The sequence below is a fragment of the Pezoporus wallicus genome, unplaced genomic scaffold (genome assembly GCF_028554395.1).
Source record: "Pezoporus wallicus isolate ANWC-B61680 ecotype Strahan unplaced genomic scaffold, APGP_CSIRO_Pwel_v1 contig_5542, whole genome shotgun sequence".
Lineage (NCBI taxonomy): Eukaryota > Metazoa > Chordata > Aves > Psittaciformes > Psittacidae > Pezoporus > Pezoporus wallicus.
In genome coordinates, this window is record NW_026640165.1 from 120757 (window position 1) to 136701 (window position 15945).

General features: G+C 41.7%; 2 protein-coding genes across 2 annotated transcripts in view; one reads left to right on the plus strand and one right to left on the minus strand.

Annotated features, from left to right (window-relative positions):
- The window catches only part of FBXL13 (F-box and leucine rich repeat protein 13), an 84436-nt gene extending 78282 nt beyond the window's left edge, over positions 1 to 6154 (minus strand). Inside the window, exons 1-2 of the mRNA XM_057417847.1 lie at positions 6038 to 6154; positions 406 to 509 (exon numbers count right to left, since the gene is read on the minus strand). Coding sequence (XP_057273830.1) covers positions 406 to 509; positions 6038 to 6112 — 179 coding nt within the window. The 5' untranslated portion in view covers positions 6113 to 6154. The remainder of the gene's footprint in view (positions 1 to 405; positions 510 to 6037) is intronic.
- A 611-nt stretch (positions 6155 to 6765) lies between these two features.
- On the plus strand, positions 6766 to 13485 carry ARMC10 (armadillo repeat containing 10). Its single transcript, XM_057417892.1, has 6 exons — positions 6766 to 6952; positions 8140 to 8285; positions 9440 to 9574; positions 10844 to 11020; positions 12205 to 12276; positions 13107 to 13485. Exons 1-6 carry the CDS (start codon positions 6766 to 6768, stop codon positions 13350 to 13352), a joined length of 963 nt encoding a protein of 320 aa, XP_057273875.1. The 3' UTR covers positions 13353 to 13485.
- The last annotated feature ends 2460 nt before the right edge of the window (positions 13486 to 15945 follow it).

Here is a 15945-nt window from a genome sequence, read left to right on the forward strand (position 1 = left end):
ATGGTATCCAAAAACATCAGGGTTGATTATGGCACAATTGCAACAGGAACAAATGAAACTGCATTCTTGGATGAAGTCCATCAAGTAAGAAAATAAGGTATTCCCTCTTCTCAGTGATTCACATCAATGTAAATATCATTATAGCTTGTTGCTCTTCCCTCTACACCAATTGGAGCTTTTTTCCTGCTATTCAAAACTTACAGAATTTATAAACCTCAAGGGTGGCATATTTACACAACACAACTTTTCATGAAACACACTTGAACGATAAAATTATTTCATCATATGTGCAAATTAAAGCAAGAAGGGAAGTAACTCTGATAGGAGCTGCACATTAGCATGTTTTAAAAGTCCAAGTTCAATATTCTAAACTACAGAGAAGACACACAATCATTTCATATGTACCATAAAACAGTATCTAATCCCTTTTCCATTATTTCTCTGAGCTTTTCTTCTAAAAACTTAAGTGGATCTTCTGGACGCATACCAATTACAGCACAAAGCAGCACCTGCAGAAAGAAACTGCAAATTAATGCCCCTGTGTCAACAGCAAAGTAACATCTAGATATGAAACTGTTAAAATAAACAAGTATGAAACTGTTAAACAAGTTTACCTGCATCTTTGAATTTTGTAAAACAGAGACATCTCTTTTTGTCACTTACCTTCCTTTTCATTCAAGTTTTAAAGGCAATATTTCATTCATCAGCATATTTCAATTCCTAGACTTCAAAGCACTAGTTTTAGGATAGCAATAAAATACGTGATATTTCTTTAACAATTCCTTCTAAGGATTGCATTGCTTTGAATGTGCATTAAAGGAAGAATATATAGAATATTGGATCATTTTATTTATTTATAAACCCAAATTTAAAACAAGATGAATCCTGTGAAGTAAGAAGTATGTTGAATGGGAAGCATGGCCAGAAACTGATCTTGTATCCAGTACTGAACACAAAATGCAGTTTTAAGAAAGGTTTGTTTCTCAGGATTGCCATTATCACACTACTTTGCACTATCTTTTAGCAATATTGCATAATAACTGAGGAACCTTTTTTACTCATTTGTGCTTTGGCTGTCTTTAGCTAAAGGACATAGATCATTTATTTTTGGATTGTGAGCTCACATACAGTGAGGATGTCTGAAGTATATTGATTTTTTTAAAGTATACAGGCAAATTGCATTTATTAAAGTGACTATTTAATGGAAACTATAAACTAGAATGTTTTGTGCCTGGTAAAAATTTCAAAACTTGACTGTATCTTTAACTAGACATTAACCTATATTACTGCATAAGATTCGGTCTTGGGACACACTCTCTTGTTTGTATTTCCCCCTGTCTGTTACAAAGAAACTACCTTTGATGAGTTATCACAATCCAACACCTGAGTTTTTACATTTTCCCTCAGCCCTGACACTTAGAGAAATGTTTTTCTTTGCCTCTGCCCACTTTTCACTACCATCACTCCCCATGGTGCTGTTAGATGGTGCACATCTAAATTTTGCCACTCAGAGTTCTGCTCAGGCCTCTATAAGCTCATCACCAAAATTCTGACTACCCAATCTCACTGTCCACTTACATTTAACTTCCCAAATCATGGCCTTTCACCTATGCATTCACTGGGTAGAAATACTCTCTTTGTTTCCTAACATCTACATTGATTCTGACTTGTTATCAGTGTCATACAACTGGTTTATATATAAATATAAAACTAAATTGTAAAACTAGGAAATACCTGAAGCAACTGCTATAATGTTTGATGTTTGATGTTTCAAGACAACACAATAATATAATGGTTTATTCACTGTACGAATTCAAATGATGCAATACTACTCTCAACACATGTCCTCTTGCTATTAGTAACGTGGAGCATGTGCTTGAATTCTTTTCAGGAAGCATGGTGGGAGGTTAAGGGAAAAGAGAAAGGCTCTAAATCAAAACCGTGCTATGGATACAGAGCAAAAGCCATGCACAACAATAGAGGCAGGAAAAGGTGCTCTGTCAAGTAGGGCCTCACTCTGTAGTGGCAAAGAGCAGGGCACGCAGGGAGACGGAGCAGCCTGGCATGGTAAAGAGGCCTTCCATGTGCTGATCAGAACACCACGTAGAAACAGACTCAGACAATAAGATAAATTGGAAGGAATGTTTGAAGGCTGTTGAACAGAAGCTATGGATGCCCCATCATTGGAAGTGTTCAAAGTCAGGCTGGACAGACTTTGAGCAACCTGATCTAGTGAGAGATGTCCCTGCCCACAGCAGGGGTTGGACTAGATGACATTTGAATGTTCTTTTCAGCCCAAACCATTACATTATTCCATGATTCTAAGTTAAGATCAATATGGACAGTCAATATAAAAGAAATTTTACTTATGCACAGACACAATGAGAGGCAACTGTCTCTAGTTCAGACACCTTGAATACTTCAAACACTAATCAACACGCTGATTCCAACCTTAACATCTCTTCAATCTTCTTAACAAAAATGTAATTTGCAATGTATATCTTGATGGCTGATTATACTAAGAAAATATTATAAATCCATCACTTATCATCGTAATTAAAGAGATGTAATATCATTTTAAATACTTTACAGGCAGTTAAATGGCTTTCATCACGAATTTTCCTGTGGACAGATTTCCCAAAGCCAACCCCAACGTTGGTCGGCTACTCCCTCTGCTGGATTAAGCCAGTACGTATCTGCCATATGAAGGCCACTGTTTACTATTACAAGTTTTGTTTACCTTCTTTTCCCCTTTTTCAAGCAAACACAAAGAACTTTTTTTCCTTTGGATGTTCTAAAATCCTTCCATCATTCTGAAATCCAAACGATCCAACCATGTACTGGAAGAGCAAGGCCTCTGATTAACCTTTGAGATTTTTTTTATAAAACTTTAATAAGGGATAAAACTGTAAGACTTGGTCTTGCAATCCCCATTCAGATACTCTTCAGTGATACTTAAGCCAGTACAAGTCTGGCTATTTCTATTAGGCTTCTCCAAGACTCTCAACAATCTGAAAGAATCATCAACAATTTCTCTCAACCTGTAAGTTTTACTTATTCATAATATTAAACAACTGAAAGTATACTTATATGTGAAATGAGTAACTAACTACCAAAAAGCATGTGGAATAATGGGAGAAATTAGAGACCACCACTCATCCCCCCAGATCTTCAACATTACAATATTAAGGATATTTTAGGATACAATGCAGCTGTGACTTCCAGGATGGAATGCAGTTGATACGCACAGAATCTACCCTATGGTAGTTTCCTTGGAAACCTTAGCATATGCCAGGATAAACTGAACAGACTGTGGAGCAGAGTGAAGACACCGTGGCCAGGCTCCGCTATACTCCCTGCAGCTGCGGGAACTTGCAGGAACCATGTACTGATAAACCACAGAGCAGCTGACAAACAAGGATTGTAAAGCAAGAGGATTTCACACCAATCATTAACAAAGTATGTATGACAAGCACCACTCAGCTACATAAGCCATATAGTCAAACTCCACAGTTATTCAGTTAAAGCTCCATGGGTATTTAGTTAAGAATTTGAAACCTGCATTACTATCAAAGAGCCTGACCACATACAAGGATCTCTTCCTGAGACCTGAGAAACAACAGTGATTTACGATGAGAACTGGCAGCCAGAGAGGCTTTGGCCTTGTGTAGGTAGATTAAGAAAAACAGGACTGAGACAACCTGGACCAACAAAAACAGGACTAATGACCTCTGATCAGGAAAGACTATCCTTGAAGTCTGCTACGTCCTGACAACCCCTGGACATTCATCAAAATACGGTTTCATAAGTCAGCATAGTGTTTGCAGGGTTACAGACTTTTTATGGAGACTGTTTAAAAGTAAATCTGGATGAGACCTGAGAGAGAAATCAGACAGGAGTGAAACGCTCAGATGCAGCACTGAATCCCAAACTGTTTGGACACAATTATTTGAATTCCAACTGTGTTTGGGCCATGTCCAAACCACAACTTAACCATAAAAAGACTTTAAAAAATGGCCATTTTAGAACTCTCTATCTTTAATTTTGGGAATTTGTGTACAAATATTTATGGGTCTTGGCTTAGCTTTGATATTCCTTAATACACAGACCAGTATGATCTCACACCAAGCATACTGTAACTTCATAAAGAAATTAAAATGAAATAAAATATGGCTAGATACCAGCAAGCACCAACCTCTAAGAAATAAGAAAAAAAAAAAAACAAAACCAAAAACATAGAAAGGTTTTAAACGGGCTCTTTCTTTTAAGAAACTCCCTTTAATCTTAACCCTATTTTTTTTTCATTTTTAGTTGACTCAATACCACTATTGCTACAAAGGTATTTATAACTTTAGCTTGGAAATGGAAATATAAGCTATTGCATAATTGAGAAATACATCTTTTATTTTTCTGTGCTTAAAAAAACAAAGAATGGTCAAGAGACAGACTCTGAGGAGAGGTACTAGATCTTCCTGGCAGCGCTGCTCTGTAATTATTTTAATTGTCTCAAGATTTCTTTATTAATGTTCCCATGGAAATCCTGGCTGCAGCAGCTGCCTGCAAACACAATCTATTTTTAGTAGCTTAAAAGCATCAGGATGTCTTTTAAACTTGTATTTGTGCACTGTTCCTTTGTTTTAAGGAAACTGAAAAGCTGCAGGTTTTGAAGTAGGCAAAAGTGAATGTAACAAATGGGGGAAACTAAAGAAATACAGAGAATTGCGTCAGACACTCACCAACTCTGTTTTCCTCACCCCTCACCCCCCACCCCATCCTTTTGACAAACAGTTCTATTCTCTAATGTTTCATGGAAGTTTATTTATTCCCAGACCAATAAATATCTAACCCACCAATATCTGAAATGTGGTCTGCTGCCATTGTTACCTTTGACAGACCATTAGAAGATGGCACACAGCACTCAGGAAGTAGAGAAGTATCCAGCTGAAGTCTAGAGGTGCTTTCATAATTAAAACTGGAGAACAATGCAAATCTAGTAAAGGTACAAATGTAGTTTACTGCGTTTGTCTTCATTTCCCCCTGTACTCAGCACTGGTGAGGCTACACCTTGAATCCTGTGTTCAGTTCTCTGAGTATTCTCAGGAGAGATACTGAGGTGCTGGAGTGGGTCCAGAGAAGGGCCATGAAGCTGGTGAAGGGTCTGGAGAACAAGTCTGATGAGGAGCAGCTGAGGGACCTGGGGTTGTTCAGCCTGGAGAAAAGGAATCTCAGGGGAGTCCTGACCACTCTCTACAACTGCCTGACAGGAGGTTGTAGCAAGGTGGGTGTTGGTCTCTTCTCCCAAGTAAGAAGCGATAGGACAAGAGGAAATGGCCTCAGGTTGTGCCAGGGGAGGTTTAGATTAGATATTAGGAAAGATTTATTCATCAAAAGTGTTGTCAAGCTCTGGAACAGGCTGCCCAGAGAAGTGGTTAAGTCACCATTCCTGGACGTGCAGACGAGGCCCTTAGTGACATGGTTTAATGATGGACTTGGCAGTGCTGGGGTAAAGGTTGGACTTTATGATCTTAAAGGTCTTTTCCAACCGAGTTTATTCTATCATGTCAGTCATCATTTAAGTATGGATTAAGAAGCGGAATTACCTTGTTCTATCTTTGCTCTGTCTTTAAAGTTTTCACAAACTGAAGCAAACCATTAACACAAGAAGCAGAACAAAAACATGCCCCGTGCCAGCAGAGCCCAGCATCAGGGCGTGAAATACCCCGGCCAAGGCTGAGGGACCCAACGAGCCGCCTCCAGGGCACTGCTGAGGGATCGGGGAAACCCCTGAGCGGGGAGAGGGATCCCTCCCACCAAGGGTACCGGGGAGTCTGTGGTCCCACCGGCTCCAGTGGGGACCAGTCTGACCTTCAGAACGACCTCCGGCCAGGCGGTGGGGGCGAGGGGCGGCCACGGCGCTCCGGACAGCACCGACGGCAGTCAGCGGTGCGCGGGCCAGGGGTCCCGGCGGGCAAGGGGGTGGCCGTGGGCCGCTGCTAGCTGCAGCGGGGGACGCGGTGTGTCTGCTGCCCGCCGATACCTCGTACACGTCGAGGAGGTCGTGGCGGCTGAAGTAAGCTCGGAGCTCGGGGCTCGCCGTCCTGAGGGACTCCATGGCGTGCTGGACGCACTGGCAGCGGTTGCGTAGCAACGGGGCCGCAGCTGTGAGCTGGGCCGAGTCCGCCCCAGCCGCTGATAGCTCCGCACCGAGCGAGCATGGAGCGGTGGAGGGCCTTTGGGGTAGTGGGGGGCAGAGAGGGGAGCATCTGCCCGTTACGACTTGAGTGGCTCCGGGATCCCGGTGTTTTGGCTCCCACCAGCCGGGCTTGGAGCCGAGCTGAGCGCTGCCGGCGTTTGCTGCTGCCTCCGCCGCTGTGCGCCGGGGAGGCCGCGCACATCTGCGGTGAGGGGTGTCGGAACGGGCAGCAGCTGAGAAATCGTACCCTGGAGCTCGGATTCAAAGAGGACGAGCACAGGCAGCACCAGCGGGGTGGGGATTTGCCAGCAGGTTCATGTAACCCCGAGGCAAGCATTTCCAGCCTGTGTATTTTTAACATACTGCTGTGTTTGTTAAAACACTGTAACTGTTTAAGGAGCAGATTGTGTGTGGTCTAATTAATGTACTTATAAACGGCGTAGTAGCCATGAAAAAGGGCACGTTCATCCTGCCCCCAGAGAATGATGCACACTACAGCCGCCCTCCCAGCGACCCGCGCCGGCCCCGGCAGCGCAGCTCGGCGGCTGCAGGAAGGCGGGAGTCGGCGCCGGATGGGGCGGAGGCTTCCGCGGGCGGGCAGCGGGGCCGCCGGCATGGGGGAGGCGCGGGGCGCGGTGGTGGCGAGAGCGGCGGTCATCGTGCTCGGGGCGGGAGCCTGCTACTGCCTGTGGCGGCTGGCGGCGGGCGGCCGGCGGGGGCCGCGGGCTGCGGGCGGGGTGCCTCGGGGCCGGCCGCCAGGTGAGGGGCGGGCGGGGCGGCGGGTTGGGCCTGAGCCCGGTTCCGGCCTTCGCCGGGGCCCTGTCCGCGCCTCAGGGGCGCGGCTCCGGGCTCCTGCCCGCCGGAGACCTCGGCGCGGCTCTGCCCGCTGTGTGAGGGGCGCCAGGGCGCTGCTCACCGGCCTTCCCACAGCAGCAGCCGGGCGGCGTTTTTAAAGGCCTCTGGGGCATGTTGTATTTTTAGAAAAGGCTAATTTATTTCTTTAAAGTACCCTAAAGCGCACTTCCAGTCAGTGTATTTACTTAATGGGCTGATTTGCTGTTCTGTTATTAAAGTTGTGTTTCCCCTGTAATCCAGAACTAAACAAAATGTTTAGATGAGGATGAAAAATAATCTTGTTTTCCAGGCTAGTTCTTGGATTTCCATAATTACCTTTGACCTCCCCTTAGAATTACTATGGTGTTTGCCTTCTGAGATGGTGGCAGCAAGTACACAGAATTATAAAGGACTGGTTGGCTTCTCTAAAGTCACCTCAAGTCAACTATGACTAGTCCTGTAGTCACAGCTCCGGTCTTCAGGCTGTTCAGCTAGCTAAGTAGATCTGCCTCCAACCTGGCTGAAAATGGTCTTTGATGGCATTTGTGTCACCCTTTTATCAAAGTCAGGGACTCCATAACATCATCCTGACTCAGAAACTGCCTTTCTCGGTTGGTAGAGTGATGCCATGATGGGGGCAGCATTCTTAGCATTGTGGTTCTTGCTTTGTCAAAAGGACCTCAGGGTGCTTACAAAACATTGTTATCATCTCTGGAAGTAGTAGTCTGGAAGTCAGAAGTTTCATTCTCATGTAGTGTCCGGGCAGATTTCCACATGGTAGTTCAGGGAACACAAGTTAAAAAAGTAAAGTTTGGTGAATATTTCTAATAATTTTGAAAGGGAGGTTTGCTGTTGATTAGCCAATGAGTAGCATACTTAAAGCTCTTATTATGCATTCCTTTTATTTTCTACTTTGAAAAGAAATAGTGGGAGGACTCAGGAAAAAGGACAGAAGTCTCACTGTTGTAAAACAGGCTTTTTGCCACAATATGAGAAGTGGGTGCAGTCAGACTTAGAACAGTGTGTCCTGCAACTGAGAGCTAAACCTCAGTGGTAACAAAGTGAAATGTCCCAAACTTGGTATCAAGTATTTCATTTTTAACTGCCAACAGATAACAGTCCTCCACTGTCAACCCATACCATGGACGCAGATGCTCTACAGAAACTTATTTATTTGCTGCATGCCACAGATGATCCATTAATTCAAGAGCAAGCTTTAATCACTCTCGGCAACAGTGCTGCCTTCTCTGTAAATCATGTAAGTATTGTTCTGCAGAAAACAACATTTCAATACCAGTCAGCATGGAAGATGAGAGGTGCTGTTTTGCTGAAGAGGGAAATGGAACTGAGAGCTTGTATAGCTTGTGTACTGAAATCCATTTTATGTCTATGCCTCAATTTCTGCTAGCCCAAATAATAGAATTTACTAGCGTCACAGAATTTATCTAAGTTTAATATTTGTACAACTTGAAGTCCATACAGAGTTCTGTATTTTAAATGTACTGAAAATACGTATTTTATTGCTTATAGTTAATGAAAGGGTTGAACTGGAGAAGGGTTTATGATCACATCTGAAATTTACTGAGATAATTGAAATTATTTTTACAAATTATTATCTTTAATTAATTATCTTCACAAAGCTGTATGCCATTTGCATCTTAGCAACTTTCCAGCTATCCATGTCTTTTCAAATCAGTTGGAAATAAGATGCAGAAAAGCTTTAAGCTGGATGCAGATTTTCATGCCTTTGTAAAGGTTTAACCTCCAGGGCAGGTCCACCTTTTTTAAATCCCCGCCCTTTATGTATGGTGCTTACAACAGCTGCCTATTCTGGCACCTCAGAACTGTTTTCTTAATATAAATTCCTCAGAATGTAACTGAATCCAAACACACATTGGGCCATTTTTCATTTTCTTGAAATCAGTACATGTTTTTTCCAGTGATGGTTTGAGTCTAAGTGAGAAAGACTTTTAAAAGATAAAGTCTAATGGAAAAGATACAGTTTTAGAACTTCTACCATAATAATATAAAGCTGCAGCTTGAATTTCTGTTCAGTCAGGACTTCTAGGTACTGTGGCCTGGCTCAGCTGTTCTATAGTCATTAAGCAATAATTACCTTTGGTTCTTTAAAATGCTTTAAGCATGCTTTGCAGGCCAGATTTTAAACAGAAAGGTGGTGTGCCCTTGTTAAATAATGTCAAATAATACTCTGGCCCTAAGCAGGACTATTCTTAATTTCAGTGGAAGCAATAAAGCAGTATCTACTAACGCTATCTCTTTAAACAAAGCAATCTATTCTGGAAGTCTTCATTCACACATTCCATTTGTGTTAAAAATTAAAACTTTGAGAAGAGCCTTCAGCATTAAATCTGGATCTTTAAAATGTTACTAAATATCTGGTTTGCATTACAGGATATAATCCGGAATTTGGGTGGCCTTTCTGTTATTGGAGGGATGCTCTCAGATTGCGTTCCCAAAGTTAAAGAAAAAGCACTGAATGCACTTAATAATTTGAGTATGAATATTAAAAATCAGGAAGAGATACAGGTAAGTTTCTTAAAGGGAAAAATCAAAGTAATTGAGACACAGGAAACAGTAGAGGGCTTTCAGCATATTTGTGAAATACAAACCAGGATGCCAAAATGTTTTGATGTCAGACATAGGAGCCAGCAGATCTGGAAGATCTGTGTGTCCCAAGGCCCAAAGGATAGTGTAGAAGTCCACTGCATCACTGGCACTTACTTTTTTAAAAAGACAGGAAACTAAGCAGTTTGTGTCCAGCTTTTACCAAACACTATGAAACAGAGATTGTGCTGCTAAGTTTATAGTAAAATTATGTGAGGCACAATGATTTCCAGACATACCTAGCAGTGGTTGTTTAGCAGGATGAGCTACAGACTGAACTCAGCATGACTTCTTAGGCAAGGCACAAGAAAGCAGTAATTGATCCTCTGGGTTTGTATGAGACCAGTTTTTCAGGGTGATCCTTTCATCTTCAAAGAATAATGTAAAACCTGTAAATCCCACCGGTGAATTTAGAGAATGCTATGGATGTGAAAGGACCGACTATCAGAAAGCATCCGCTTTAAACATTATCAGATTAGTAAGTAGACCAGTAAGTGTCCAAGCGGTGAGTTGATGCAGATTTGAAGATGCTTCCTAGTTTTCTCATGAGCTTGATAAAAAGGCAGTTTGTCTCTGTGGTAGTTTGTAGCATCTTTAGCACAGAGGAACTTCTTTTCAAGTAGTGCTTGCCAACAGCAAGTATTTATGTAAGCATATAGGAAGAAAACAACTCCTTTGGGAAAGGCAAAGTAGGGTTTTTTTCTTAGTTAGGACCCCTGGCTTTCTTGTATACTGACATCCAGAAGAAAATTTGGTAAATACTTGTTAATGTTAGTTGTCATCACTGTTCCCATGGAGAAACACTCTAGTAAATGGGCCATGTGGTTGGAAGAAAGGATTCCATTCCAAGATTTGTCCTTAACTTCTTCTTAACATTTAAGGAGATGCTAGTCGCTGTGATTTATTTAAAGTAACTCCTCAAAGCAGCTGTGCCACCTCTGAGATGGAGCCAAAGCAGTTTGGGTTTTCAGAGCAGTTGATGCTTCAGGAAGGTTAGCGAGCAGAACTATGTGACACCCCCTTCTGTCATGGCAATAGAATGTTTGAATGTATTCAAAACAAAGCAACCAGGTACTTGTTTCCAAGAATCTTAATCAGGCTATGTGTTCAGCCAGCAATATTCAAGAGGTGTTTACACTCCTGTAGCTAGGTCACTGCTTATATAATAAGATGACTTCTCTTTTTCCCCAGGTATATATTACACAAGTGTGTGGGACTGTTGAGTCAGCTCCCCTGAACTCTGACCTGCAGCTAGCTGGACTCCGATTATTGACAAATATGTCTGTTACCAGCGACTACCACCCTAAAATGATAACCTCAATTCCATGCCTGCTTCATTTGCTTTCAGAAGGAACTGAAAGGACACAGGTGCTGTTACAAACCATTTGTGAAGCTGCTTTACTTGCCTCTGTTTTACTGATTTTGTAAAATGGTTTAGACTCTTTAGAAAATCAGATACTCATTAATGATAGCAGATAGTGCACAAAACCTATAAAATATGGATCTACATTGCTTTCTCAGTGTAAATACAGAAAGAGGGGACGAAGGGAATCTTAATAGTAGAACCATTGGGCTAGAGCTCTACCACAGCAGTGCTGTGTGCACTGCTCTTGTCCTATGCCTTTGCTATATCAACTCCAGAATTCTCTCCTGCTTGCTAAACATTGCCTGCATCAAAGAGCAAGGAGAATGTGTGTGTGAAAGGCTTCACTGATGCGTCAGTCTCTCCAGGGAAACAGGCCAAGCAGCAGTAACCTAAGTTATGGATTTCTACTTCTTTATGCTTACTGCATCTCTTGCAACCCCAGTGACTGCAGAGGGAAGTTGTGCTTATTTGTGAATTACTATAATATTGTGAGTGAGACAACGGAGAAGGAATCATGCCCTGCCTATACCACACAAGGAGACCTTTCACTGTGCTTTTTGCAACCAGATTTGCCCATCTCACATTGGCCTTTTTAGTCATCAGCGTGCTTGTAGTAAGCGTGGGTAAAGCCCTTCCCAAATCTTCGTTGGCAAAGTCAAGCCAAGCCACTGTAATATTGAAAGAAAAACTTCAAAGAGGAATCAAATTCAGTGTTTATTCAGGATCACAGAATCATAGACTGGTGTGGGTTGGAAGGACCTTAAAGCTCATCCAGTCCCAACTCCTGCCATGGGCAGGGACACCATCCACTAGACCAGGTTGCTCCAAGCCCCGTCCAGCCTGGCCTTGACCACTGCCAGGGATGGGGCAGCCACAGCTTCTCAGGGCAACATGTGCCAGCACCTCACCACCTTTGTAGGAAAGAGTTTCTTCCTAGTGTCTAATCTCAGACTCTCCTCTGTCAGTTTAAAGCCATTCCCCCTTGTCCTATCAGTACATGGCCTTGTAGAAAGTCCCTCTCCAGATTTCTTGTAGGACCCTTTAGCAGTTTGACTGAAGTCACAACTCATGATGTTAGTTGACCCATTCTACTTTTTCCTCTCCAAGTCAGCGCTGATATTGATGGCCATTACTCCTGTACTCACTGGTTTTGGAGCTTGCAGTAAACTTGTGTTCCTCATTTCAGATTCAAGTTTTGAAAGTACTTGTGAACTTATCTGCAAACCCAGCCATGACAAGGCATCTTCTCAGAGGTCAAGTAAGGTTCTTGCTCTTTCATTATATTTTTAGCATTTCTACATGTGTATGCACTGTAACCAAATTCCACTGAGATCCCCACTCTTTTACTCAAATGCAGACATAAAAATGTTGTTTCTGATCACTATAAGTAAACTTTCCCTGTGCGTTGATTTAGGTCTTTCTGCAGAACTGTATCTGACATTGACTGTTGCTGGCCTTGGCATACAGGTGTATATTTCATATCGTTTCCTCACATCAAAACAGAGTTAGGGATGGAAATGATGCTGCATCTTCCTCCCCAAACTAAGTTCCTTAAAACATGCAGTGCCTTTTATTTTTGAGCTAGCTATCTGCTATGAGCAAAGCTTGTCTAGATACTGCTGGCTTCTCATTATTAAAACAAGATTAGGTTAGCTAAATACTCAGTCCTGTCAAAAGTGGATCCTTATCTCATTTATCAGATGTGCTAACAAAAACATTCAGAGCACTGCAGAGGGCAAAAGCAACATCATCGAGGGGGAAAGCAGGCCTTCTCTCCCAAATGGGAATTTTCCAGACAGCCGTGTTTAATGATGGAAGATGTTTTTTCCAGACAGCTGTGTTTTGGAGATTCAACATACAAAGCATTTATTAGCCTGTGATGCGCAAGCCAGTCCTTTCACAGCGGAAACGTGCATGCTGGGCAAGTTTCTGGTGTTGTTTTCACAGCATATGGAGTTCTGGTATTTGGCAGGGTTTCTGGTTTTGATGCTTTAGGTGTAGATTTATTTTAGTTTCATTTTTTGTAAGATTTAGTTGCACGTACTTAGTGCTGGTGATTAAGTGTGGATTATTTCTTGTGTATCCTAGGTGCCAACATTGCTGTTACTTCTTGACAACTGTACAAACAGAGATATTCTGCTTAGAGCCCTGGTGTTTGCAGCAAACTTGAAAAAGAATGTGAACAGAGATGGCACCATGGACCGGTACAATGAAAGTTCCATTTTCTTTACACTCTGTGGGGACTCTACTGCATTTGCTCAGAAACTGGCGTCTTTGTTGCATCACCCTGATGCAGAAGTGAAAGAGCAAGTTGTGAGGATATTAACACAGTAGTGATTCCTTTTTTAAAACGAACAAACTGACCTGATGAAAATATCTCGCCTTAGGAATGATGGGCTAAACCCCCCCCCAAAAGCAACAATAAAACAACCCCAGAAGTACTAAATAGTACCATATTATTAGGCACAAATCATAGAATAGTTAGGGTTGGAAAGGATCTTAAGATCATCAAGTTCCAACCCCCCTGCCATGGGCATGGGCACGGACACCTCACACTAAACCATGTCACCCAAGGCTCTGTCCAACCTGGCCTTGAACACTGCCAGGGATGGAGCATTCACAACTTCCCTGGGCAACCCATTCCAGTGCCTCACCACCCTAACAGGAAAGAATTTCTTCCTTATATCCAATCTAAACTTCCCCTGTTGAAGTTTTAACCTGTTACCCCTTGTCTTGTCACTACAGTCCCTAATGAAGTGTCCCTCCCCAGCATCCTTACAGGCTCCCTTCAGATACTGGAAGGCTGCTATGAAGTCTCAATGCAGCTTCTTTTCTCCAGGCTGAACAGCCCCAACTTTCTCAGCCTGGCAAATCAGTTACTACAAAAGAAAATTCAATGTATTTAATAGAGCATAACATTTTTTTAATGAACAAGATAAAAGCAATAGCTTAATACTGAGAAACAACTGGACAGCTGGTACATGTATAGAAGGGGGAGGAATAGTTCAAAACTTGAACTTGCAGATGTACAGTGAGCATCTGAAATAGAGAAACTAATTAAAATATTCTCAGTATCATAAAGAATTTCTGTTACCATATTTGCAGCTGTTCAATAAATACTTTTATAGAATGATGCATTGAAGGTTCAGCAATTAGAGATTAGGCATTTACATTTTATTAATCTGACATCTACTCAATGGGGGCAGGCAAATCTTAGAAAATAATAAATAAAACCAATGCCAAACTAGCATCAGCTTCCTACAAAACTAGTATTTGCAATGCAAACTGCTTATTGAAGTTCCCCAGCCTGTGTTTTTTCACCTTACCTGCACGGAATATATGAAACTATGTTCTCATACACTTAGTGTATCTGTCCCATTTAGCTAAACTGCAGTGCAATCAGCCACAACCATCAAGACTTTTATACTTGAATAAAAGCAAAAGAATTTTATATTGCTTTAAAATTGTCACTTTAAGGAAAGCATACATATTTTTCAAAATATTTTGTTATGAGTCAAAGCTTATCTGCAATTCAACATTCTTACATTTATTTTAAAAAGTCTATATTAGAGCAGTATCATCCACATTTTTACACCAGCTTCTTGTCCTGTAGCAGCCCCTGAGCCTGTTTTCCCTGGGGAGTTTTACTCTTTTTTTCTCTGCAACTGGAACATCATCAGAATAAGACCTCCATAAAGTTTTAGTTATCAATCCAGTGTTAACTCAAAATGAAGTGGAGAATGTACAAACATCGTGTAAAAGAACCTGAAGGAAGTTTCATTGATGAACATAAAGCATACTAGAAAATACTTCATACTAAATGAAGACTCTTAAAGCTTCCGCAATAGCGCATCATAGAGTAAGTAAGAAGTGTCAGCTATAAAGGCTAGAAAACAAGCTTTCCACCCTTGTACCATTTTTAAGAGCTGTATTGCCTATACTCTTACCAGATGCTTCACCTTGCCACGTTACTATACCCAATGTACTCTCACTGAATTATTACTCTTGACTCTTTCTGAAATTCAATAGATACTTATTTTCAGTAGGCAACTTTGCAAATAGCTAAAGCTGCAAGAAGAATGTGACCCTGATAATACAACACACTCTGATCAATACGGGGGTAAAGCTACATGTATCCAGTTCATCTACCCGGGTAGTTTTAACTCATCAGGAATGCAATCAAGACAGAAACAGAAGCTGGCCTGATTCCCAGTCAGAACCCTGACAATTGTTGCGTTGACACTGAACGTCCCTTTCTCCTTCCCACTGCTCCAAAACCACTGCTCATTTTGGAATAAACAAGTTACAATTAATGCTTTGCCACTTTCTGTAGATTTTTTTTTTTTTTCTGCTTCTGTATTTAACAAAGGAAAACAAATGCTAAGTCAGGCACAAAGAATTTCCAATCTCACCTCTCTCTTCTGACAAGAACTTAAGACTAGCCTGGACTAGTCTGTTCTAGGTATAGCTGATACATACAAGTTTTCTGAAGCTCAGCAATAAAGATATTTAGATGTCCCTCTCTGTTCTGTGACCTAAAAAGTTGTTTTTCAGATATCATCCTTTTGATAATTAGCCTTTGACAGCTGTCAGAAACAAGTAACCACTGTCCCCTTTTCTAAAAGTACATGAAACCTTGTTACAGTAAGTGCTTTCCTCATAGAACAACACTGTTAATGTGTTTTGAAATCATGCAAGGCTCTCCAAAGTGTCTTCACACCAGAATGTCTAACTTTTTTATCCCACACCCTAGATGAAATCTTACCAGCACCAAGCCAAGTGTAAGAGACACCATTCTACATATAAATGCTGTGAGTGAACAGATCCAAACTGAAATGTATGCTGTTACTGACATTTAGTCTCTGACTCTCATAAGTCAGTACTTCTCTGCTCTGTGGCTGCTTATCTGTGTTCTGTATTTTACTTT